Source organism: Aulostomus chinensis, chromosome 11 (assembly GCF_037954235.1).
Source record: "Aulostomus chinensis isolate RoL2024-O1b breed Wild chromosome 11, RoL_Achi_v1.0, whole genome shotgun sequence".
Lineage (NCBI taxonomy): Eukaryota > Metazoa > Chordata > Actinopteri > Syngnathiformes > Aulostomidae > Aulostomus > Aulostomus chinensis.
The window spans coordinates 18,634,903-18,660,232 of NC_141330.1; the positions used below are offsets into that span (position 1 = coordinate 18,634,903).

The 25,330-nt window shown below is 43.6% G+C and overlaps 2 protein-coding genes across 8 annotated transcripts in view; both read left to right on the forward strand.

Annotated features, from left to right (window-relative positions):
• The window catches only part of macf1b (microtubule actin crosslinking factor 1b), a 39,830-nt gene extending 31,653 nt beyond the window's left edge, over positions 1 to 8,177 (forward strand). For 3 of the 5 annotated variants that reach the window (XM_086218950.1, XM_086218951.1, XM_086218949.1), the window contains 20 exons: positions 148 to 276; positions 380 to 550; positions 638 to 793; positions 871 to 1,077; positions 1,177 to 1,296; positions 1,378 to 1,547; positions 1,645 to 1,804; positions 2,440 to 2,634; positions 3,324 to 3,449; positions 3,739 to 3,882; positions 4,020 to 4,208; positions 4,292 to 4,406; positions 4,496 to 4,662; positions 4,761 to 4,923; positions 5,021 to 5,175; positions 5,503 to 5,577; positions 5,706 to 5,823; positions 6,006 to 6,151; positions 6,527 to 6,647; positions 6,727 to 8,177. In XM_086218950.1, coding sequence (XP_086075076.1) covers positions 148 to 276; positions 380 to 550; positions 638 to 793; positions 871 to 1,077; positions 1,177 to 1,296; positions 1,378 to 1,547; positions 1,645 to 1,804; positions 2,440 to 2,634; positions 3,324 to 3,449; positions 3,739 to 3,882; positions 4,020 to 4,208; positions 4,292 to 4,406; positions 4,496 to 4,662; positions 4,761 to 4,923; positions 5,021 to 5,175; positions 5,503 to 5,577; positions 5,706 to 5,823; positions 6,006 to 6,151; positions 6,527 to 6,647; positions 6,727 to 6,752 — 2,853 coding nt within the window. In that variant the 3' untranslated portion in view covers positions 6,753 to 8,177. Of the gene's footprint in view, positions 1 to 147; positions 277 to 379; positions 551 to 637; positions 794 to 870; positions 1,078 to 1,176; positions 1,548 to 1,644; positions 1,805 to 2,439; positions 2,635 to 3,323; positions 3,450 to 3,738; positions 3,883 to 4,019; positions 4,209 to 4,291; positions 4,407 to 4,495; positions 4,663 to 4,760; positions 4,924 to 5,020; positions 5,176 to 5,502; positions 5,578 to 5,675; positions 5,824 to 6,005; positions 6,152 to 6,526; positions 6,648 to 6,726 lie in introns of those variants that run through there. The other 2 variants (XM_086218948.1, XM_086218952.1) reach the window with 2 other exon arrangements.
• A 6,991-nt stretch (positions 8,178 to 15,168) lies between these two features.
• On the forward strand, positions 15,169 to 25,031 carry slc52a3-2b (solute carrier family 52 member 3-2b). 3 transcript variants are annotated; one of them, XM_086218955.1, is made up of 5 exons: positions 15,169 to 16,399; positions 21,219 to 21,695; positions 21,892 to 22,302; positions 22,387 to 22,510; positions 24,295 to 25,031. In XM_086218955.1, the coding sequence occupies exons 1-5, from the start codon at positions 16,284 to 16,286 to the stop codon at positions 24,505 to 24,507; spliced, it is 1,341 nt and encodes a 446-aa protein (XP_086075081.1). In that variant the 5' UTR covers positions 15,169 to 16,283; the 3' UTR covers positions 24,508 to 25,031. The 3 variants fall into 3 exon arrangements, with proteins under 3 accessions (XP_086075081.1, XP_086075079.1, XP_086075080.1); XM_086218953.1 differs by having other exon boundaries at positions 21,219 to 22,302; XM_086218954.1 differs by lacking the exon at positions 15,169 to 16,399 and adding an exon at positions 18,648 to 18,923 and having other exon boundaries at positions 21,219 to 22,302.
• The last annotated feature ends 299 nt before the right edge of the window (positions 25,032 to 25,330 follow it).

Genomic DNA, 25,330 nt, shown 5'->3' on the forward strand with positions numbered 1-25,330 from the left:
CAAGAGTGGGATAATATTTTTGCAAAATAATCTAAATACAGCTAAAAAATGATGACTTACAGTAATAACTTTTTACCATGAAGTTTGACAGTGGTCCTAACTGGCGCCATCACCATAACACATTCATTCTATTCTTTTTTCCTGCAGGTGCAAGATGTAACAATGGAGATCCAGGATCTTCTGCAGTGGCTGGAGAACACAGACATCAGATTGTCCTCCTCTAAAACCATGTGGGGGATGCCAGACTCTGCTGCAGAGAGGCTAAGTGCACATTTGGTAAGACAGAGCAGAATTTTAATTTGTGCATTTCAAATAAGAAATGTAACTTTGATGGCAAGACCTCCTCTTGATCAGCTGGTTTTCCTCTGCCCCTCAACAGGAATTGTGCAATGAGATGGAGTCAAAGCTGCATGCATTCACAGATGTGAAGAACGCCATCCACAGGATGCTGGAGAGCAGCAATGTTCTGCGGGGATCCAGCACTGAGCATAGTCTGTCTATCCTGGAGCAGAGATGGGCCTCCGTCTACAGCAAAGTCCAGGAGCGAAAGGTGGTTTAACCCCTTAACGCCATCAAGTAATTCTCTGAGGTTGTCAAGAGTTCATAACTAAAGCAATATGTCATGACGTTCCTGTAGGCAAAGCTTATCAAAGGCTTGGGTCTGGCTAAGGAATTCCACAGTAACGTCCAGGAACTCCTCACCAAGATGGCCAAGTGTGAGGAGACAATCAGGCTCCTCCCTGCTCCCAGCTTCGCTATGGACACAGTTTGTACCCAGCTGCAGGATCACCGAGTAGGTCTTGTTCTATTGTGTTTATCTGCACACATTGGGTTTGTATTTTTGCATCATGAAAACCTCTATTTGCTCAGACACTGGTGACTGAGGTGAATGGTTATGGGGAGAAGAAGACCACAGTGGAGAACGCAGGCTGTCGACTTACAGAACTGAGCAGGAAAGAAGACTGTGATGTCATTCATAACCTAATCATGACCGTGCAGGATCGCTACAAAAAACTACAGCAGTTCACCTCAGAGAGAGGCCGCATGCTGGAGGAGGTGAAAAAGAATGTCAGACAGGTAGATGATTATATCTTCTCCAATCTCTGTGAATGATCCTCTCGTATTTGAACCCTGAGTGTGTGATTCACTCACTTGTCTTTACTTCTCCTATTTCAGTTTAATGAATCTTGGCGCCTCCTAGTGGACTGGATGACTGAGGTTGAACACACATTAGACACACATAAAGAGATTGCGCTCACCCACGAGGAGATTAAACAACAACTAACTGAACAGAAGGTGCAGTGGACACCACACGAAGTACAACTTGGTTTTGAGTGTGTGAACTTGTGTTTGCTGACCAATTCTTTTTGTAATCAGGAGTTCCAGAAACTGTTGAGATCCAAGAGACCCATGTATGAGGCCACGTTGAAGAGTGGTCGCAGCCTCCATGAAAGAGCAAAAACCAGTCATGACAGGCAACATTTGGAAAACCTCCTGGCTGAACTCAAAGACACATGGGACACCATCAGCGGCAAGTCTGTGGAGAGGTAGGGAGCTGTTAGCGGGGCAACGTTTACACTTTCATTTTAAAGAAAAGTTGCTGATTTGTTTTTATCCGTTTTTTTTTTCTTTTTCTTCTCGTAGGCAACATAAACTGGAGGAAGCGTTGTTGTTCTCAGGCAGATTCACGGATGCTCTTCAGGCACTGAATGACTGGCTGTATAGAGCAGAACCCCAGCTGGCTGAGGACGTTCCTGTCAGTGGAGACAAAGACATGGTCAACAATCTGACAGACAAACACAAGGTATGACATTGTGGGTCATCTCTTTGTGGGTTTTGCTGCACTTTTCTTCTCTGATGAATGACTTTTTACTTTGAATCACTTCACTTTACTTTAATTCGTGAAATGCTCTCGTGTGGAGAGTTTTGTCTTGGGTGTGGAACAGATGTCAAGAGCAAAGAGTTTGGAGATTAGATGACATAGAGGGATTTAAAAAAAAATTTGTGCCTAAGAAGACTTCACGAATGAGTCCCAACGTGTAACCAGCTCTGGATTTACTGTTTTAGAGGTTTAGGGTGAAAATGATGGTCTCATTTGCGTACAGTGATAATGCTACAGTTCCTGAAATGGCAAAAAAAAAAAAAACTGGGGCTGCACAATTAATCTGAATTTATTTGAAAAAAGAAAAATATGTAATTTTAGTTGGGAGCTAATTGTGCAGTAAAACATCATTTAAATTTTATATTGTGGTGCAGAGATGTCCTGCCTACAGCTCATATTCTACTGATTTAAGAACATCTGTTTGATACAGATACCTTTTCACATTTACGAATGGTAAATATCCTGTTTGTCTTGATTTGTCTGGGAATGTCTTCTCAGTGCTCTCCTCCGTATTAAGTTGCATTCAAGTTCCCAGCTTCTTTTACATTTCCTCTTAGGCATTCCAAAAGGAGTTGGGGAAGAGAGCCGGGTGCATTAGGACCCTGAAGCGCTCTGTGAGGGATCTGACCCGGAGCAGCACAGCTGATGCTCACTGGCTGCAGGAGCAGATGGATGAACTGGAGAGTCGCTGGGAAGCCGTGTGCAAGCTGTCAGTCAGTAAACAGGACAGACTGGAGGCTGCACTCCAGCAGGTAGAGCATTGTGGTCCTGAGAAAATGAGAAAAAAAGAACATGCACTTTATGAATTTAGATTCTGATATTTTTGGATTAAAAGTGTCTTCAAATGGTGCTGGCAGTCTTTCAATTTTAAGTCCATCCATTTTCTACATCTTATCCTGTTAAGAGTGGCGGGGGGGCTGGAGCCTATCCCAGCAGCCTTCAGGAGAGAGGCAGGGTTCACCCTGGAAAGGTCACCAGTCCATCACAGAGCCAACACATAGAGACAGACAACCATCCACACTCACAGTCACACCTACGGTCAATTTAGAGTATCAATCAGCCTCGTCCCCTCTTGATGTCTTTGGACTGTGGGAGGAAGCTGGAGTACCAGAGAGAACCCACACAGGAACAGGGAGAACATGGAGACTCAACACAGAAAGATCCTGTGCTGGAGTTGGGGCTTGAACCCAGAACTTTCTTGCTGTGAGGCGACAGTGCTGACCACTGCACCACCGTGCAGCCTCAACTTTAAGTCTCCTTTTTTAAAAACAGGATGTTAGTCTGGCTAATCAGCCTATCATGGTAAACAAGTGTCGTTGCGTGAAAAGATGACCAAACATGAAAAATCCAGGTCATAATCAGGACTGGATAACAGTCTGCTGTCTTGTTGCCAATAACAGCAGCTGACTCTGACTCCTGTCTGCTCCTTTGGTGTCATCAGGCTGAGAAGTTTGATGACCTTGTCCACTCTTTCATGGAGCGCCTCACTGAGGCTGAGAGGATACTGAAGTATGGAGTCGTACCAGAGGAGGAGGAAGGTCTAACTGCTTTCCGTAAACAACACGAGGTGAGTATGACTTGATGTTTTCTCATTCCTCGTAGGGAACGCCCAGAGGAGGGTCAGAGGTCAGGTCAGGGCTACAGAGCCACATCCTTGTGCTAAGTAGGATTCAGTATGTAGCTCAAGGCTAGTTAAAGAGAGTGAACACACACATATGAACCTATTCAACCTGTTGACCCGGAGGCCACATTGTTGTCTAACCATAAGTGAAGCCCATAAAGGATAAATAACATGTTGAGATTCCCAGCATTAATGATTCAAGAATGGACTAAATCATTTCCTTGCCTCTCCACAGGAGTCGATGGTGGCCTTGCAGGCTCAGGCAGTGGAGCTGGACAACATCCAGTCCCTGGGAGAAGAGATCTTGGCGTCCTGTCACCCCGATTCCATAATCACCCTCAAATCCTGGATGAGTGTCACCAAGACCCGCTATGAGGAAGTGAGTCCTTTTGTGAATGCAGAAGTACTAACAAGTATTATTGTCCATAGGGACTGAACATTTATTCGTGAGATGAAATTCTAACAATGGTTTGGTACATGAAAAAAAACAATACACCTCTGCCTTTTCTGAGTCAGGTTCTGACATGGGCCCAGCAGCAGGGCCTTAAGATCCAGACCAGCTTGGCAGCACTGGAGGCAGAGAGAGAGGAAGTCCAGAGGCTGTTGGACTGGATCTCTTCAGCCGAGGAAGCTCTCAACCTCAGAGACCAAGAACCACTGCCTGACACCACCGAGCAGAACCAAGAGCTCATTGTGCAGCACACGGTACGATTCCTGGACAGAACAGTCAGACTGGTTACCACGCCAGTGATCAATGACATGCTAACAGTGGTCAATCACATCTGCAGGTATTCATGGAGGAGCTGAATAAAAAGTTCCCAGAGGTTGAACAAGCTACCAAGTCATGCAAACACAAAAGTATTTCTAAACAGCAAGTTTCTCCCAGCAAACGACCTCTCACAAGTAAACCGTAACTACATCTATTAAAACATGCTCAAAAACACGACATCATCAATGATCTTACACCACCATGTTGCTAATTCTTCTTCCAGAGAGGAGGAGCACTCTGAAGCTGCAACCTGTTGTGGTGCTTCCCCTGGAGCACCTCGACCCCCAGACCCCTCAGCTCAGTCAGCTGGTCAGTCACTGGCAGAAACTTTGGCTTCTGGCTCTGGCAAGACAGAAACGACTGGAACAACACCAGCAAACCCTTAAAGAGGTCACTGCGCCTTTCAAATGTTATTCTGAAACAAGCTATGGCACCCTCGAGCTCCGATGACTCACACAGATGTTTTGATATTTTGTAATCCTGGACAGATGGAGGAATTCTCCAACTTTGACTTCAACGTTTGGCGAAAGCGCTACATTCAGTGGATCAGTCATTTAAAGTCTCGAATCTTGGACGTGTTCCGCAGCATCGACAGGGACCAGGATGGACGCATCAGCCAGAAGGAGTTCATCGACTTTGTCCTTGCTTCTAGTAAACACCCTAATGCTGAAACTCTGCACCATTTGAAATGAGGAGCTGATTATGCTCCACCTGAAATACGTCATTTTATGTCACTTATTGCCTGCAGAATTTCCCACCAACTCTCTGGAGATGAACGCGGTGGCGAACATCTTTGACTTGAACAGCGACGGCTTCATCGATTACTACGAATTTGTGAGCGCGCTTCACCCGAGCAGAGACCCCTACAGGAAGACCCTGGATGCAGATCAAATCAATGAGGAGGTCTGTGAGGAAGCTGTCTGGTTATTGTGTCAAATCAAGATAACTAAGCTTGTTTTCTGTGGTTAAATTATCTCACTAAAAAAGAAACGGCTTCTTTTTTTTATTTAAATACCCCCTGATATTTTCAAATTCTTCCTAAATAAATTATAGATTAAAAGAAAAGTTTTCCTGTGATAAATGAAATCCAAAAGAAACCTAAGCTGTTGTAGTAATGAATGTGTGGTCACAGGATAACACTAAAAAAGTCATTCCTGTCTATATCACAGTTCATGAATTTACTGTTGAATACCTGTGACATGGAGGGACTGTGGGTGCTTCCTTCCTCAGGTGAGTCGACAGGTATCACAGTGCAACTGTCCCAGGAGGTTTCAGGTGGAGCAAATCAGTGCCAACAGATACAGGGTGAGTCAGTATTCACGTCGGGGAAGTTAACTAGCTCCTGTATTTGCCACTGCAGTATAAATGATGGCTGTTTCTTCTCATAATGATATCTCATACAGGTTTGACTCTATAATTGAAATTTTCTGCAGTTTGGAGATTCCCAACAGTTGCGGATGGTTCGGATTTTGCGTAGCACCCTGATGGTCAGGGTGGGAGGAGGGTGGACCGCTCTGGATGAGTTCCTGGTGAAGAATGATCCCTGCAGAGGTGACTACACGGCTCCTAACGTCTAAGACCTATATTTTCTGTACTTAAAATTTTGGGAGTCATTATTCTGTGAAGAAGAGCCAAGTTTGGGAAGTGCTAACGTTTCCTGGCTGCTATGAGCTGCTACTGTACTTTCCAGCTGTTACAGTATTCTCTTTATTCCCTCGCTGCCTCACCAACAGTAAAAGGCCGTACCAACCTGAAGATCAAGGAGAAGTACTTGTCTCCTGCAGGAAGTACTTCAAAAGGTTTGACTGTCAGCAGGTCCAACTCCAGCCTCAGTCTCTACAGCAGTGCCTCGGCCCCCACCAGCCCCATGACGCGTAAGGTAAGCTAGTAACATCCTGTAACAATTGTTTTCTTCGTGAAGGACTGGAGCTTTAGAGGAGTTCAACTATACAGTACTGTATGTCAAGATGTACATCCTCCAGCTGAGGAATGTCTCACTTTGCTACTTTGATTTAAATTCTTACATTCTGTAATTCCTCTGACTGCAAGAATTCATCTCCGTAATAACTTTACTGCTCTAAAAGTGGAAGACTATTCAGTAGAAAAATGACACACTAAACATACTGAAACTTGTTTGTTGTTGTTGTTGTTGTTGTTGTTGTTGTTGAGGAAACGTGCAGAGGATGCATGTGGCGGCTCCAGCGTGTTTTAATCGACCGTGCAGAGTCATCATGTCTCTGGCTTGTCCCCGCAGGCGTTGCTCCGCAGGAGTTTCTCAGGTGACCGCTGCATTCGTCCCAGGAGCTCCATAGCTGCTCTGGGATCTGATCTACAGTTTGTCACAACAGGAGTGGACAATTCTCCCTCACCATCAGGTCAGTGAAGGGTTTCTAAAGTCAGTTCATCCGAGTGAAGTAACATCACACCGTGTTTGAATTCTCTTGCACCTTCTAGACGAAACTGAGAGATTTCCCACATGATCACACGATGCCTTGGAGCACCACGTGTACGCTGCTGCGCTGAACCCAAACACAGGCTCGGGGCCCCAAAACACACAGATAAAGAGCGTCAGTCATATGTGATGCTGAAGGAAAAGAAGAGCGAAGGTCATCAGAGGTGATGTGAGTGCTTAGAGAAATCTGTGTGAAGGTAATGTGGTTGCAACATCTGGTTGCACAGCGACTAGGAAGTAAGAAGTTCTGCATGGCTGTTTTCTTGCATGATAGCCGGAGCCTCGCTTCAATCTGTTTTTTTTTTTTTTTCTTCCAAGCTTTTTATTCTCTCCTGCTTTCAAAGACAAACTATTTCAGATATACTACAAAATACTCCTTACTTCCAGTAGACGGGAATACTCTGTCATGGGCTGTGAGCTACTTGATGTGATATGACGGATTTGGAGACACACATTTGAGTGTGCAGACAACTGAGCATCCCCCAAAAAACCCACATATACCAAAAGCATATTAGCATGTTAGGCTACAGTTTGATGTTATACGTGTGTGTGTGTGTGTGTGTGTGTGTGTGTGTGTGTGTGTGTGTTTATGTGTGTGTTGTTTTTTTTTTAAATGCTTTCCATGACGAGAATAACATTGTCGGCAGGGCCACACTGTTTCACCATGTTTGACACCATGTTGTGACGTATTTGTGTTTTTCTTATTGTCCTCCATTGTAAGGATGTTTTCAACACTGAAGATTGTGTCATGAACAATGCACTGATGTAATACAGGTCATTGTTGATTTGTAGAGATTATTTTCTCAGGATTGCTTTCGCCTTTTGGATGTACGTCTTTGTATGGAACGTTACTGTGAAGAGAAAGAATAGATGATTTTGTTTCATAACACTGTTGCTTAGAAAAAGTTATGCCTAGCACATTTTTTTTTTTTCTCCATTCAACGATGCACTTTCTGTGTCCTAATACTGTAGAGTAGCTTTGTCGGTGGGACTTTGGCAGTTGTCATAAGAAGGAATTTCGAAATGCAAATTTGTTTGCGTCTCATGAAGATCGAACAGTGCAGATCTTGAATTTACATTTGATTCAGCCTTTTATACCAAAAGCAGAATATGTTTGTTCCAATAATGTCACAATTATTTCCAGGACACTCAGAAACTCTCCCAACTCTCTTAGCTTTATTACTCTCCTTTCAAATGTTTTTAACATGTAAGACACCGCATCACTTTACTCTGAGGTATACTCATATTCCCGAAGGTACCAATGCATGATTCTACTTTGAAAAAAAACACAAGACGAGTACAGAAGCATACTGCAGTCACCTGAGGCAAAAAAAACTCTCTCTGATTTAAAGACCTAGTTATCTCGTTTTTTGTTTTTAAGTTTATCTGAATTGAGATTGTTTTTAATGGGAAAAGTCTGCTCTCCTGAAAAAAAAAAAAAAAAAAAGCTCAGTCAGTATCCAGTGAGAACTTCTGTTCTATTTAAGTATATTTGTTGTCAATTCAGAAAAAGAGCGGAATTTTGGAATTCGAGGGAAAAAATATGCTGTTTTTCTGATTTATGTTTTCATGAATTCATAACACACACCCTTATTAAAAAAAAAAAAATCTGCTTGGTCGGGTTCCTTTGCTTCTAGGTTGTTTATGCTTTGTTTTATTTTTTTTATGAAAATGAAATGTTGTAAATTTAGGGAAAAAAATGCCTTTTTAAAAAAAAAATGAAAACATATCTAATTAATTCAGAATCATTTGGAGAATGCAATAAACTTCTGTCAAAAAGAACCCGCGGGGATAGATTTCCCTTTGAGAGAAGCAAACGCTACTGCTGTGCTAACTGTGCCTGGCTTCTGATTGTTTTCCCTGTCAACCAGTTAAAACTTGAAACAACGTCCTGAACAGTGTAAAGTTCCTGTATTTGTACGTGTCGGTTTACAGTCGACCCAGCAGAGCTTGACGACACGAGCTTACCTACTTAATTGCTTTTGGTCTATGCAGTTATGAAAGGGATTTTTAAAATGTTTTTCAATGATAAAATACATTTTCCTGTTGGCCTCGATGTGTTAATATTTGGAGGAGGTTGACATTTTACTGTACTGTAAAACTATGGTAACCAGATGTCACCACTACTGCTATGCACCCTACTCTTTCTGTACTGTAAATGTTTCTATACCCAGCATATCCGGATGTCTGATGAAGAGGAACCCTCGGTAAATGTCACTCGTGATTTTATGTCCACTTGTACAAAAATAAATCTTTTGTAATGAAACTGAATTGTTTGCAGTGGTCGTGTTTGTTTCCTGTTTTCGTAAACTCATTAGGCAACATCATGAATTAATTGTACATGACTCGTCGAACCGGGCAGCACGGTGGTGCAGTGGTCAGCACTGTGGCCTCACAGGAGAAGGTTCCAGGTTCAAGCCCCGGCTCCATCACAGGATCTTTCTGTGTGGAGTCTCCATGTTCTCCCTGTTCCTGTGTGGGTTCTCTCTGGTACTCCAGCTTCCTCCCACAGTCCAAAGACATCAAGAGGGGATGAGGCTGATTGATACTCTAAATTGACCGTAGGTGTGACTGTGAGTGTCTGTCTCAATGTGTTGGCCCTGAGATGGACTGGCGACCTGTCCAGAGATAACCCCGCCTCTCGCCCGTTGACGCTGGGATAGGCTCCAGCCCCCCCCCCCCCCCCGCGACCCTTAATATGAGGAATAAGCGGAATAAAATGGATGGATGGGATGGACTCATCGAACCACCGCAACACAGTTTCAATTAGTTATTAGGGGAAAGTTCTGTAGGTGCAGAGCTGACAGTGTCATGTGATCAACTGACACTCTCTCCTGCGTGTTCAGCTCTGTTTATCGAAGGCTAAAAATATTCCGCTCTTTCTTGTTAAGCAATAAAAGCAAGACTCAGACCATTAAGGAGGTAATGGTATAAATGTCATGAATGATTAATGATCCTCATTCCTAACACGAGGGTCAGAGGTTATGACGGATCATTATTGTGGTTATTATCGATGAATGATGCCTTAGATACCCACACCTGGAATCAAGAGGGAAGGTTAAGCACCAGCCGTCTTCTTGGTTTGTCCTCAGATGTTTTTAACAACGTCTCACGGTGTCTTGTTATCTAAGATGTAACCTGACTGTTAACTCAACAGCCGGCCCTCCTCAACACTCACACCTCTGTGATTCAACAATGGTCGGTAAGTCACAAGCCCCTAACGCACTCCCAGGCCGACCTGCTCCGATTCCTGCAAAAACAAAGAACGATCACCATCCAAACCATCAAATGAGGCTCACAGATCACATAACTTCTCTTCTGAATGTCAGCGATGGAACTGGTGATTATGTTAATGATGTCTAACCATGGTGCATTCTTGTTTTGGAACAAGAAAATGTTTTTCTGAACACGCCCCAAATGCACAGTGCACACGTAGCGTTATCCACTAACCGTCTGGCGCCATAGATGGCTTAAATATGGCCATTCGTTCCTACGCATTGACAGACTGGGGGTCTCCAACCTGCGCAGTGCTCTTTAAATATCAGCACTGGCAGATGGTAGCGTGACATATTCACAGAGACGCTTGGAGGTCCATGCTAACATCATGCTAACATCAGCGTACAGCATTATCAAAATACTAACCTACGATTACAGCTAGGCTACTGCATGTCACTGTAAGGAGGTTTTCCCTACGCATCTGCCTTGAGTGTCCCAGAATGTTGAAGGATGTCGACCATGATTTACTACAGCAGCATGTCACATGAAACATGATAAAGTGATAGTTCATGTTACAAAATGAAAAGTTTATTTTTCAACAATATCATATTTGTCATGTTTGAACATGAAACGCAACTATGAGCTGCAACCCCATTTTTATTAACTCCAGACGTCCTCCATTCCGTGTGAACTACATTAGCGTCTTTATGCAGCACAGGGATCGTCTAGAAAGTGAACTAATGACAGTTAATTCGAAAAAACTATTCATCAACTTTTCTTTAATACTGTGTACACAGCAGTGCTGTCCAAATCGTATACAAACTACACAGTATTTTGAAAGTCAGTATCGGTTGTTCCAATTACTGGAGAGGAAATTGTGGACTTTCATGTAAAAATCCAGTCAGTACGACACTGCAGGGAATCAAACCGACGCCGTCCCAGTCCACCAGGAGCACCGATACCAGTGTCTGAAGCTGCTTGACTCGACATGGAAGGTAAAGCAAAACCTGCGGTAGCAAATATCTTCTTTCTTCTTCAGATCCTAATTTGGTGCTTACATTTAATCACCTGCTAAATTCACCTGTGCAATTTATGCACACTAATAAAAGAGAGATGCATTTTGAAGAAGCCCATTCCGTATTATCGACTTAATTATATCATTACTTTGGAAAAACATAGCAGATTTTTTTTTGATTGTCTCATAAATTCAGAGGCTGTTTTTCAGAATGAACGAGACAATTATCTTGTTAATTTGTTTGATTCGTTCTTTTCTCAAGTGAACACTTCCATAAAACGACAAAAAAAACTTCCTCCGAGCGTTTACCTTATTGGCACGTTACCGCCACCTTCAGCCCCAGAGTAAATCAAGGAAGAAAAAAACTAAAACAAAAAAAAAAAACGTAATATTGAACATGATACGTGTCCAAATAGCAACAAAAAGTCCACAGTGGACAATGGACATCCTCATGTTATCAGCAGGAAGTGGATCTGATGAACAGTGCTCACGCTATGCCAGGCATACACGCACACAGAGAGTCCTTGCTTTAACATAAGGATAAACATCAAAATTACTTTGTGGCAAACCAGACTCTTGTTGGTATCGTTGTTGATACACGGACCCGCATGCCCTATACGTCTGGTAGAGCAGCCAGAAACACGTGGCTATGACATGCAGAGGGAAAACCTTTTCCTTTTTTTGGATGAGGCTTTTATTTTGCAAAATAATGCATGACACTGGAGTAATACTTTGGCTGGTAATTGATCAGATATGTGGCTTTCAATATGTAAATGTAACTGCTTCCAGTCGCGGGAAGCTGGAAGCGGCTCACAACATGTTAGCATTCATTGCTGCTGAGTAGAATCCTGCAGATTTTTTTGCATTCTGTCGTGTTTCAAGTTAGCTGGTGGTGACTATCGGGGCGATTCTCCAAAGGGGGGGGGGGGGTAAAGTTAGCTAGCATACTCGGTACTCACTGGACAAGCCAGCAGCTTCGTGTTTGGTGAGCACGCGTGAGTGGCATCTACTGTAGAAAACAACATTCATACTTGTCTTAACAAAGAGGCCATCACTTTCCAGAAAGAAAGAAGCTTATTGTACTTTGATACCAATATTCTCCTTGACTCCAGGTCACTATTTATCAGAACAACTGTGTGTCTGTCTTTCATTTGAAGCGTTGTGTAGCAGAGCAAAGAAGCCTTCGTCCCGGCAGTCCGAGGTGACTTACAGAAAAAAAAAATTGCATTTCAATTAATGGTTGTATATGGAAGTTAAAACAGGCTGCATTTGTAATGATTTCATTTTTTAAATTTAAATTCAGTTTTGTGTTGAATTGGTGCGTAGCTCAGAGCATTCAAAAACATGGAAGCGAAGAAAGGATGTGTTTGTTATTACTTTTTAAATGCCTTTTATTTGTATATCCATTAATGACTGGAGAAACAACAGCCCAGGTGTAACAACTGTAGACTCACAATTGTCAAAAAAATTGAGGACTGTATTAAAGAGACAGCGAGAGCCGTTTTTAGGGCCTGAGCCTGAAAGAACTTCCCATTGTTCCATTTGTTTCTTTTTTCCGCCGCCACTTTAAACTTTGATTTGAACCTCCAAAACACACTCAAAAACTCACCAAATTTATAAAATGTAAAAATGAACCCCCCAAGTGCCAAAATGTGCTCCACAGCACCACCTACAGCTCTAAAAAAGCACTCTACAGCCCGTCCCGGCTCCTAGGAATGTTGCAGTAACATGGAACCAAAACTCAATTATTCGTCTCATCAAGACTTACAAATGATATGGAGACACTAAATCCAATAGGAAGTCCACAATATGGACACGAAAGGACAATTTTGTTCCTATTTGGACCCCAAACAAACGCTATCTCCCCCCAGGGCGTTTATGGTGTCACCTTCAAAATTGAATACATGACTCTTGACACTATGCTGAACAAAAAAGTTGGCTGACACATTTCACCTACAACGGAAACCAACGAGCAGCTCTCACCACTTTCGTACCGACATCGCTGGATTCAGGACAACTTCTCATTCGCCCCGGCGGACACGAGGAGGCGAAGGCTCGCATCTCTGCTGTGTGTCAAACTATTTTACTTAACATTTCACAGACCAGTACGGACCGACATGAGTTTATCCATGCAGGGTTTTCCTCCTGTCCACTAGTGGGCAGTGTAGTATCTATCAGCTCTGTTTTAACGTGAAGTCCAAGTGGGTGTCGGCCATTTTGGGGAATGTCTGTTCACATTTCATACCCGCTTGTCTGAGTTCAATCATTCAGTATGTGGTTACTTCACTCATGTTTGTAGACTTGTCCTACTATGTTCATGTAGAGTTAGGGATATTGACTTTATATTCGTTTAAACAGTAACCGTTTCTGTTGTTGTGCCTGCAGGGCTTCTCCATTGCTGTCATTAAAGCAAGCAAAGTGACATCAAGGAGTCTTTAGGGTTTGAGGGAGACTTACAGTCGCTGTTCGGGTTTTTCAAAAAACAAGGGAGGGCGTGGGTTCAAACTGGATTCTCAGAGACGACCTCCCCAACCTATACACTGTCATCTACACTGTCATCTACACTGTCATCTACAGGTTTCAGTCATCTGACTGGACGCCTTCAGTCTCCTGTCATGTCAGTGATGTCACTTGGCATGACTGTGTCATTGTGTCACATCAAATAAAAGAATCCAGACTCTTTATATATTGGTGAGTTTTGATCTTTCAACAATTGACAGTTCCAAGAGTTTAAGTATGGCTCAAGATCCTCAAATTAACCCTGAACAGAACGCTGGGACTCCAATGGATTTTATATTTGGAGCATTCAGAGATCTGGTGCATCTAAGCACGAGCTGTATTTTTCCAACGATTGATCCTGTCGAAAGTGATTCTGCTCCTCCATCTCTAACGCCAACAGAGCAGGAGGAACTGGCAGAGAATAGAGCTGCACTTGAGCACCTTCAGTCTCTGCGTGACAACACAGAGGCGGAAAACCAAAACTTGAGGGAGCAAGTTTCGACCCTGGAGCACGTGAATAAAAGTGTTATCCAGGAGATACAAAAGCTCACTGCTGTGGTGGCCAACCTCCAAAAAGCACAGGACACAAGCCAGAGTCAGATGGAAGATCTGACGGCAACTGTCCACAGTCTCCTGCGTGAGGGGAGGATGCTTCAGGACGAAAACAATGAGCTCAAAAATGAGCTGACCCACATTCAGTCTCTGAGGGAAAGCGAACAGGTGAAGATGAGACGCATTGAGGACGAGCTGAATCAGAAGAAAAGCAAACTGGAAGAACTGAATTTGTCGGGACAAGCGAGTCTTGGACAAGAGGTAAGTGCATCTCAGGCGTTACAGAACCTGTCTGTCACAGTGGCCAGCCTTGAATCTGTGAGGGAGGAGAACAACATTCAGATTTCAAACCTGACCACACGAGTCCACAGTCTTCAGAATGAGGTGAAGATGGTTTACAAAGAGAGGCGTGACCTCAAGCATCAGCTCAACTTCATCCAGGAAGAAATGGACAAAATGAAAGAAGAGCTGAGTGAAAAGAACAGGACTCTCAAACAGCTGAAATGCCAGAATGAGGAGAGAGAGGCAGAAAATGAGTGTTTGAGGAGACGAGTTTCAACAGCTCAGCCTGAATCGATGAAGGACAAGGACTCCACAAAAACTCAACAAGACGCTCCCATACATTTAGCCAAAGAAGAGCGAGTGGATGCTCCCGTGTGTCCTTCCACAGAGGAGCGACGGGATTCTGCCAAATGTCCTGCACCTGTAAAGCAGACTGGACCTGCTATGGGTCAAGGAAGGTCAAGGTCTGCTATGCTCAGCTTCATTTGTTTGATTTTTGTAATGTTTTATTTTCTATTTTTCATTGGTTTTATTTAACTTGTGGTGACCCCGATCACAACAGCAGTTGATCCCAGCCTGATTAGCAGTGTGCTTGGAACTTCAGAGCACTTCGACTCCTAGACTCTGGAACGCTCTGCTGTAGTTGTGCTTAACCCTTGGAGGCAGGGCAGGGAGAAACATGACACCCTGATGGCATTATGTGTGATTCCTGCAGCAACCTATCAATAAAACTGGATGGTGACCTGTTCATGTGACTCTTGTGTTGACGATTACTGGGTCTCCTCAATGCTCATTGATCATGAAATGAATCCAATGAATTTTCTTCCTCTTATCCTGTTATGTTAAGGGGTCGGGGGGGGGGGGGGCTTTCAGGCAAGCTGGGGGTTCGCCCTGGATGAGGGCCAGCACGCATAGGTGCCTCTTCGGACTGTGGGAGGAAGCTGGAGTACCTGGAGAGAACCCACAGCTACCGTTCCATCTGTTCAAATATAACTCAAACAGTTTGGATTTTATAAGCCCTCAAAGTCGGGGTGACACATTTCACCTACAGTGGAAGCCAATGGGGAGGCTGTCTCCTCAAAAACTACATAGTCTCAAACAGACGCTTCTCAAGTCTAAACTATAACTCCCACAACTTCACAAATCACATCACTGGATTCCTGACAAAAATACCTACTAAAATAAGATCGTCTTTTGACCAAAATCTGGGGATTTATGAGAATTTTTCATACGACAAACCCTCAGAAATTCCTCCTCTCCTCTCCAGTCAGGCACAAATGGAGGGGGTGCGGGGGAGGGGTTCTTCAGCTCTCAGCTCTGCACTCACACGTCAGTCAGACTGAGGCTTCCATTTCCAAAACTGAAACTCTCACCTCTTTCATACCTCCATTCAGGACAACTTCTGGGGCGAGAGGAGGCGAAGGCCCCTAACAACGCTGCTCGCTGCTTTAATTCCTACACTATTTCCTGTAAGATTTTTCTTCAGTTTTCGAAAAGGATCACATTTCACTGCAAGAAAAAAAATTCACAGTTGACAGGCATCTGTCTCGATTCCACAACAAGGAAATTTCACGTAATTCTACACTGAAAGCAATATGGTTTCATAAGAGATATAAAAAAAACAAAACACTCGAGCTGTTATTTTCTGGGAACGTGGAGACATCTTGTACAGACGTGGGTGCAGGGTCACTCAGCAGGGGTCATTTATTTGAGCTGGTATTTGTACTGAACAAAAGCCAGAGTGACCCGACCAAACACCCACTTGGAAAGTGCAGGACGCCGTCCAAAGTCATCTTCTGGTTGGATAAACTGCCCCCCCCTTTACCCCTTCACCCACATGGAGCCTAGTACCTCTACTCTCAGGTAGCAGAGCTGATCCTGTCTGTTCTCTTCCCTGAAGTACTTTATTTCACTCTGTCCTTGTTCCCTTCATTCCACCCACTCCTGCTGCCAAGGGCTTTGGTTCCCACCCCTGGTTCAACCCCTGGAAGTCACATGACCCTCGAGGTCCAGACTAGTAAAATCCCACAGCTCATGCATGCACACCACATTAGCTCCATCAGAGCAGAGGAACCCTCGGCGCTGTTTGAACCTTTCATTCCCACAGGCAGGTAGGTGGTATTCACTGCAGTTAAGAATGATTCATGGAAGTAATTTAAAATGTTGAGTGCATTTCAGCCAATGAACACACGCTGAGTAGTGTGATCTTGTGTTACATGAGCAAATTTGTCACATGGGAACGTGTCCAGTTTGGTTAGGGAAAGGAAAAAAAAAAAAAATTCAAACCACCATTGTAAGGTCTGGAGCGCTGCACTGTGGCGTGTCCTCATCTGACCCTCCAGTTGCTTTAATGTGTGTTGGAAGCACACTATGTAAAATGCACTTTCAATACATCAGATAATTCAAAAAGCCACAACTGAATACCAATGTGCAGTTTTTATACCACAACCTTTGAAATTAAAGTTAAATGTTGTTTTAAGTAGCTGCACAGAATTGCAGTGTCCCCACAAGTCGTAACGCTATCCTACATCTGTATCGTAAAGGAATATTTGACCCTAAATAACCCTCTGACACACAGCGCTGCAGTCTGGCCCTAAAACCTGCTTCAACGCTGAGTAACAGCCTTGACGAGAGCACTGCTCCGACTCTCTGGGCAACAGTTACACGAGAGCTTACGGAGGGGCGTCCTCATTTACATTGTCTGGATATTTCTTTTTTTTTTTTTTTTTTTTAAATACTGTGAGGAATGTTTTTGCTCAAATAAAAATGTTTCCCTGGTGATAAACGACAATCCAGCCACTACTTTTTGGAGATATTTCAGCAGAAGTGAATGTTGCCACCCAGCAGGTAACTGGTGATTGAGAGAGCTCCCACCTTGGCTTAAGTCCGGGTGGTGGGAAAGGCAGTGAAGGCTTTCTGATCCCAGACCTCTTCCTGAGCGACTGGGAGGCCATATTCAAGGCTGACTTATGGGGTAAGAGGCTCTGCAGGACTTTAAGAAAACATCTCCATCTCTTTCACCTGCCGGCCTCCCGCTGCTCGGATACTGTTGATAATAAGTGACCAACTGTGCAATCTCAGGACATTGGAATAATTTCAGGGGTGAAGGCTGGAAGACAGGCCAAGACTTCCTTTTCTGTTTGACATTCATTGTTTACTGTTCAATCATCAACTTCAGATATGAGAATGTGGTTGGGAATGTACCAAACGTATAAATGCAGAGAAACTATCAGTGTAAACCATCATTAAATGATTCAGCAATGTTTCCACCTCGGGGGTGGCACGGCTCAGAGGTAGAGCGATAAGCGGTACAGAAAACAGACGGATGGATGTTCCACCTTTCCTATTTTCCACACAGCAGGTTTTGCTGAATGCTCAAACGTGATTCGTCAACGACTTCGACTAAAAAGGGAAAATGAAAACTTCTGTTCCTAAAAACCCGTGCAGGTGTGAAACATTCTGGTGAGCATCGCTGCGCCCCCCCCCCCCAACTGTCTCAGTGCATTTTTCCTTCGATGGCGAGGTGTAACAGTGGTGAATGTCCTGACTTACTGCAAGCAGAAACGGTTCTGCGTTTTCCTTCCTGCTGATTCAAATCTGCAGACTTGTGCGCGATGAAGTTGAACATGACAAATCAGGTTTCTGCTGTGTATTAAAGTGTTGCTTCACCCAAAAAGAGTTAGTTTTTGTCTTTCAGGCACTCGGTTAGCATGCATTATCTCTTTGTGCATCCAGAAGTCAGACAACACAAGCCGTTTATTATTAGCATGATGCTAATGGAGATCAACTATAAACCACATCAAAACTGTTCAAAATGTTCATTTACACAACATCCAATACAGTACAAGTCCTTGCTATCCAGCCATTTACTCAGGACACATTAAAACACTTTGATTTGAGCTAAAAATAAATATAAAATATATAAAACACATAAAGCTACTATTTTTTTGTTTTTTTGTTTCCTGTGATAAAGATTTAATGCAGGAGGGAAAAAACTATCTTTGACTTCAAGACACCTAAACATGACTAGTACTACTACTACTACTACTACTACTACTACTACTGCTTTATTATTTCTATGTATCCTGTTAAATCCCAAAAAATTGTGACTGGTCCACCATTAGGAGTCAATGGAAATTCAGGAAGAGAACATGAGATGAAGCCATTAGCAACTTCACTTCTGGCACACTTGAGCCTGTGTGTTTAAAAGAGGGCAGACCACAAGGTCGTCTGCTGGTTGGGGGAGGGATGAGGGTGGGGAGGAGCTGCTTTTTGTCAGACCTCCTCCTTCACTCCCTCTCCTATGGCTGATCTCCCCCGCCCCCCGAGAGCACATGGCTGTGGGATTTTGAAACCAGCCTCCAATAGAAAGAGGATCAGTGTGTCATGGCGGTGAAGGACGTGTGCGCTTGCTCAGTCCCGCCTCTCTCACAGAGACACGGAAGCAGAATGTAATGCTGTGCGTGCGTGTGTGTGTGTGTGTGTGTGAGAAGAGGGGGAGGGAATACAGCATACACACCCACACACGCACGTACACACTCTTGCGACTGATGTAACTAAAAAAAATGTGATCACAATGGAGTGAAGGTTTCTGGAGAGGGGGAGAGAACAGACTCTCACTAAGGGCTGAACAAGGTAAGATGAGACATGTTGACAGTTAAGAGAAGAAGGAGATCTAGGGAAGTAGGAGTTATCAGATTAGAGATTATTAGACCTGCTACTTCCTGCTCTGGTCCATCTGCTCCATTTCTCATGTGCAGGGTGAAAGGGGACAACGATGACTGTACAGGTCTAGAGTTTAGATCAAGAACCAGGAGAGCAGGAAGTTGGATCCATGTGGACCTCACGTTACTGTCAGCATTTCTTCCTTGTTCTTATTCCACGACTTGTATTTGATACAAGATTGAGTTCATTTTAAACTGAGAAATTAAAAGAAAAAAATGTTCCATTAACCACTCGTGCTCAGTGTTTGGTCGCAGATGTTTGATGAGTTTTATTCCACAGCTTCGTGTGTTTGTTTAGGTCACAGCCACATGGTGGTCTTTATGGAGCAGTGTGTCAGTGTGTGAAAGGTCAGGTCTCCTTCGCCTGATGGAGCATGAGAGACGGATGGAAGGAGAGTTTAATAAGAGGGAAGGTAGCGCCTGGAAGGTCACACGCTGGTGTGCTCAATGACAGCTACGTGACATTTGATGATGTCACTTCCACTGTGTTTTAGCTGGTTTTAAAACGCCATTCAGTTGAAAAATGAAACTTAAAAGTCAGTTTGAGTCACTAATAATATCGTATCCCTCGCCTCAAAGCACTGTACTCATCATTAAGCCTGGAAATCGCCCCCGGCAACTCGTGATATTCTCTGATTATCTGAATCGGTGGTTATTGATATTGTGAGACAACACAATGTGTCACAACCTGTAAATGGAGGGGGAAAAAACAACCCCCCAAAAAGGCAAACACAGGAATTTAAGTATAGGAAGTCACTTTCAGAGAATTGACTTAGATGTGTTTAACAAAGTGCACCATTTTAGCTTTGTGCTTCTCTTACACCAACACACGCACACACACACACACACACACTGAAACCAATTAATTAAAACGGTAAGTCGAACAGTAACATCATGTGATAAAAGAGGAATTATTATTGAAGGACTGATGTTTTGGTTACATGATTATTGGCAATCGTTTGCAGCTGAGCCTGTTAGCAGAATAACTCCATCAATTAAGGATGGATGATTCTGACAGAATTTAGGTTGAGGAACACGATGACACTGACATGGTATCACCTTGGTACCTGTATGTTCTGGTCACTGTGAGCTCTAGTTTCTCAATTTAAATATATTCAATCTGTATGCTGGTGAATTTAACCATTAATAAAAGAATGAGGGATGCACCGATATGTAAATTTTGGCCGATACCGATATTAATATTGCTGTCATGGCCGATAACAGATATTTACCGATATTTTGTACTGAAGAACATGTAAACACTGTGAATAGGAAAGTTTCCAAAACTTGCAAATACATTGTTCTTTCAAGTTGCAGGTCCTCCATAACACACACAACGAACAGTATTAGTTTAAGGCTAAATCTATAATATCTCGATTAACACGACACTCCTGTGCTGCGGGTGCTGCGTCACTACACCATCACATGATCAATGCAGGTACACACACACACACACACACACAACCCTGCAGCCACACAGAGACAACACGGAAGTACATTTTGGTTGTTAACATTGGTGCAGTTTTACTCATCGGGCAGATACCGATATGTTAAAAAATGACTAACATCGGCCAATACCGATGTCACGGCCGATATATCGCGCATCCCTAAAAAGAGTCAAAATCCATCTTTTCTTATGAACAAAATGACCTCTTATACTAGTTTGAACCACTCTGTGTGTCGTTAGCAACACAAAAGCAGCATTGTTTGTATTTTATATTCATCAAACAAGTTGACAAATCCTACTAGGGGTTATTCATTTTTAACAATCTATCATTTTAAAATTTTACGTAAAAAAGGAACTCAGAGGGAATAAATTGTGAAAATAAATAAAAACACTTAAGAATGAATAAATGACCCCTTTATTAACCATTCAAGAGTCTGATACTTGATGGGCCTCGAGACCAGGTTCAGGAGAACCTCAAGTACGGATCACATTCTGGAGAATTTACTGGTCGCCGAAATAATTCATTCTGTGTAATTTTTCTTTTTAAATATGGGGCAGATGGTTGCCAAGGTAGGCAAAACTTCCTGTTTTAACTGCAACCTACAAGAACTTGATCCTTTATAACTTCCTAATTTTTTTGCCAAATAAATTCTGTGGACTTAAAAGTGACTCAGCATTTATTCTCCTGTTCTTAGACTGAGATAAGAATACTCAGTTTAACAGGAGAACGTTAAACCAACCTCTGTTTATGTATTTCAGATCGTGTACGTTTTCATTTCCTGGCGCACCTTGTTCAGACCTCCATCATGTCGCTGCTGACGCATGTGCTGGCATGCCTCTTTGGCATGGGCTCCTGGGTCGCCATCAACGGCATGTGGGTGGAGCTCCCTCTGATAGTACCGGAGATCCCAGAGGGCTGGTATCTACCATCCTACCTCACTGTCCTCATCCAGATGGCCAATATAGGTCCACTCTTCATCACCCTGATGCATCGCTTTCGTCCAGGCTTGCTGAACGAGCGGCCGGTAATCTACTGCATCGTGGCGTTGGGGGTCGTTGCAACATTCCTGCTGGCTTTCTTCTGGAATCACACAGTGACAATCGGGGGGTCCCTGCACAGTGTGCCCCTCCTGGTGTTGTGCTTCTTGCTCTCTGTGGTGGACTGCACATCCTCGGTGACATTCCTGCCTTTCATGATGCAGCTGCGTCCCCAGTACCTCACCACATACTTTGCAGGTGAGGGTCTCAGTGGTCTGGTGCCGGCGCTGGTGGCTCTGATTCAAGGTGTTGGTGTCGTCCACTGCCAGAACGCCACGTTGACTGATTCATTTAACAAAACAGCTGACAGTTCCACTATGGGTGACAGTGGGGAGCTACAGGCCATCTATCAGCCGGCTAAATTCTCCGCTCAGATCTTCTTCCTCTTCCTCAGTGCCATGATGGTCGTGTGTCTGCTCGCCTTCGTCCTTCTCAACCATCACCCATCTGTGGCCCGAGAGAAGAAGAACCACCTATATTTCAGTGGTGATCTGGCTCCAGGGGGTTCGGAGCAAGGCTTCTCTTTGCATGCCCAAAAACCAGAGCAGAAGCCAATGATCAGTCCCTTAGAGGCCGTTAGGTTCGAACCTCGCAGCTCTTTTGGGAGGGGGACATACAGCAACATGGAGGTGGTCTTCATCTTTGTTGTCCTGGCCTGGGTGAATGCTCTGACCAATGCTGTGCTGCCATCAGTCCAGTCCTATTCCTGTCTGCCTTATGGGAACCAAGCCTACCATCTAGCTGCCACCATGGCTGCTGTCGCTAACCCAGTGGCCTGCTTCATCGCCATGTTCATGCCAATCAGGTGAGAATCAGAACTGGAGCTTCTCTTTACTGATCGGCTGACTGTTTTTCAGCGGAAGTGAACATGTTTGGATTTTGTTTCCAGGTCTCTCATCTTCATGTGTCTCTTGACCGTGTTTGGAAGTGGTTTCGGAGCCTACATCATGGCCATGGCTGCTCTGAGTCCCTGCCCTTTGCTTGTCCACAGTACCTACGGAACCGCTGTTATTGTAAGACCTCTCACCTTCTGATTTGATTCACACTCAACAATACACATTCTCATAACTTTCACCTTCACTTTCCAGAGTTAAAAAAAAGGTTTCTTATTTGCACTAAAGGGTTCTGTCTCAAATTTTGTTCACAAATGTAATGACTCCTCCTTTTCCAAGACACCCCCCCACACACACACACACCTCGCAGGTGTGGCAGGACCGTCACAGCCGTCTCTTGGTCTTGTCTCAGTAACAGGATGCTCTAAACTGTGCACAGGTTTGAGGGAGCGCGCGCTTGGTGACTGCAGGAAAGTTTATTTCACTACCATTAAACCGTTTCCAACAATTTGGCAGGGCATCTAACCGCCCTCGTAGATCAAACAGCTGATGCAACAGTGAGCACAATCAAAGAGATCCTGCAACCGTCAGAAACCGAATCAGGGAACCTGATCTGAGAACGAGTCGTCCTGGCTGAGGGTTTGACCTGACTGCAGTTTGCCATCATAATCGTCTTGAGCGGGCAAATGATCACCATGGATGGCATCTAGCCCCTCTGGAGAGGTGTTGTCGTCATGGATGAAGCCCAGTTTACTCTGTACAGGGCAGGTGGCTGACTGCATGCTGACAGGTTGAGGGATTTTCTTGGCAGATTAAAAACAAAAGAGAGAAAGTCACCTTTTGTGCGCATATAAGAAGTTTTAGACCTTTTACTCGAGCTCGTGGGAAAAAAAAACAGAATTTCATAGCTCACGTTTTTTTCTCATCAGTAGAGTCATCAAGCACAAAAGAGAAATAAAATAAAAGTACTGCCCCATGATATTGAAGAGATTTCTCAGGAACTGGGTTGTGGTGTGGTTGACAGGCATTTCCACTGACGTATTTCACCATCACGCTTGTCGCTTCAAGTTTCTCTTTAGAGAGATATTGCAATAGTGTCCCACCCTCTGAGGCTGAGTGCAAAAGAACCAGAGAAAGAACACACGACTCTGTGGTATTAACCAGCTTAAAGAGAGATTTAGACTGTTGTCCCTTCACAGGAACTGGGGAACACCTCCTTCCTGTGCGATAATTCACTTGAACAGCCTCGTTCCTCGCTCTGGAGCCACCGTTTATGCTGTTGTAGAGCAGAAGTGTGCTTCTGTGGATTTCTGTGGTGTCACAACATTAGCATGTAATTGCGGTTATCACTCACTTTCATATATTTCACGTTTCCCGTGCTGCTTCACAATATTTTATACCCAAAGATATTGAATGCTTTCCCCTGCTGCCTGCTGATTGGATCCATACATTGATTTTGTTAATCTTATGAAAGCAGGACATTCACTTTTACCCTGCTAGATGAGGTCAAAGCAGGATTGTACTCTTAAGACAACACTCCCTTTAACTTTGTGTCTTTCTTGAATTGTTATTTTATACAAAAATAAAAACAAAATAATTAAATTATAAAAGCTAAAGCAGGTTTAGGATACCCATGTATCGTCTCACCTGGTTCACGGGAATTTAAATTTTCTTTTGTGGAATTTTTCAAAGATAATTAAATGTATTTATCAGGTGACACTGATACAAAAATACAACAGCACATCTTCACACAACAGCAGCAATTTAAATTTTTTTTTTAACGGATATTACAATGAATATAATGCACAAAGTAAGAAAAAAACTAAAAAGGACATCTGCAAAACAAGTGTGCAGTTGTCCAGAGAAAGAGCAGCTGCCACTGATGTCCTCTCTTATTTTTAGAACATGATGGTTTGTTAGTGATAAAATACCTCAATGATCTTGTAACTCTGTGTGTGCTGCAGGTGCTGGCCTGGATCCTGTTTGTACTGTCCTTGTCCTATGTGAAGGTCATAATCGGGGTGATACTGCGGGATGAGGGCCACAGCGCCCTCGTGTGGTGCGGGGCGGTAGTACAGCTGGGGTCCATGCTCGGTGCGGTGTCGATGTTCCCGTTAGTCAGCGTCTACAGACTTTTTAAATCAGGAGACGCCTGCAACACTAAGTGTCCGGTATAGTTGTTAAATAACTGCTGGATTAAGATGTAAATTGCACTTATGTCAGTAGCACTGAATTCCCTGCAGTCCTGAAAGTTACATGTGTATATTAGGTTTACACCAACTACTGCTGTTACTCCATGATGTATTTAAACATGCCTGCTCACAGTCAGGTCACTGATGTGGTGTGTATTTGACTCACTGATTGACGACATTCTACGTGCTTGCCTTCAGACAACACTAGACCGGATCCACGGAATGTTTTACTGCAGAGCACAATACAATTCCTTGTCTTTTTAGATGTCAAAGCCATTTGATTGAATGGTTTCCGTTAATGTGAAAGTATTAACATCGTCTTTGGTTTTGCTTTTTAAAATGACTTTTGGCTTTAGGATGTGCCTTAATATGTGTACTGCGTTTTTTTTTTTCCCTTTTTCCTTTTTTTTTTGCATATGTGATCTTTAAACATCATAACTTTGTCTGTAAATGTTACCGGAGTGGATAAACTTGACAATAATTCCAAAATAAACTTGCTGGAAATCTTCCATCCATCCGTTTCCTATACTACTTATCCATTAAGGGTGGCGGGGGTGCTGGAGCCTATCCCAGCTGACACTGGGTGAGAGGCGGGGTTCACCCTGGACAAGTCGCCAGCCGGCCATCACAGGGCCATCAGGAGCAAGTAGGGGTTCAGTATCTTGCTCAAGGATACTTGGACATGGTCACCGGGGGAAGAGAGGATTAAACCAGGGACCCTTTGGTTGCTCGATGGCCGCTCTACCTCCGAGCCATGCCGCCCTCTTGCTGGATTCTTCTCAAACATATTTCTAACATTAGAAGCAGT

Bases quoted from the DNA above. Each gene is read 5' to 3' on its own strand.
- slc52a3-2b (XM_086218953.1), top strand. From the start codon at position 16,327: ATGCACACCACATTAGCTCCATCAGAGCAGAGGAACCCTCGGCGCTGT. The intron at 22,303-22,386 runs GTGAGAATCAGA...TTTTGTTTCCAG, and splicing joins GCCATGTTCATGCCAATCAG to GTCTCTCATCTTCATGTGTC. The intron at 22,511-24,294 runs GTAAGACCTCTC...TGTGTGCTGCAG, and splicing joins CCTACGGAACCGCTGTTATT to GTGCTGGCCTGGATCCTGTT.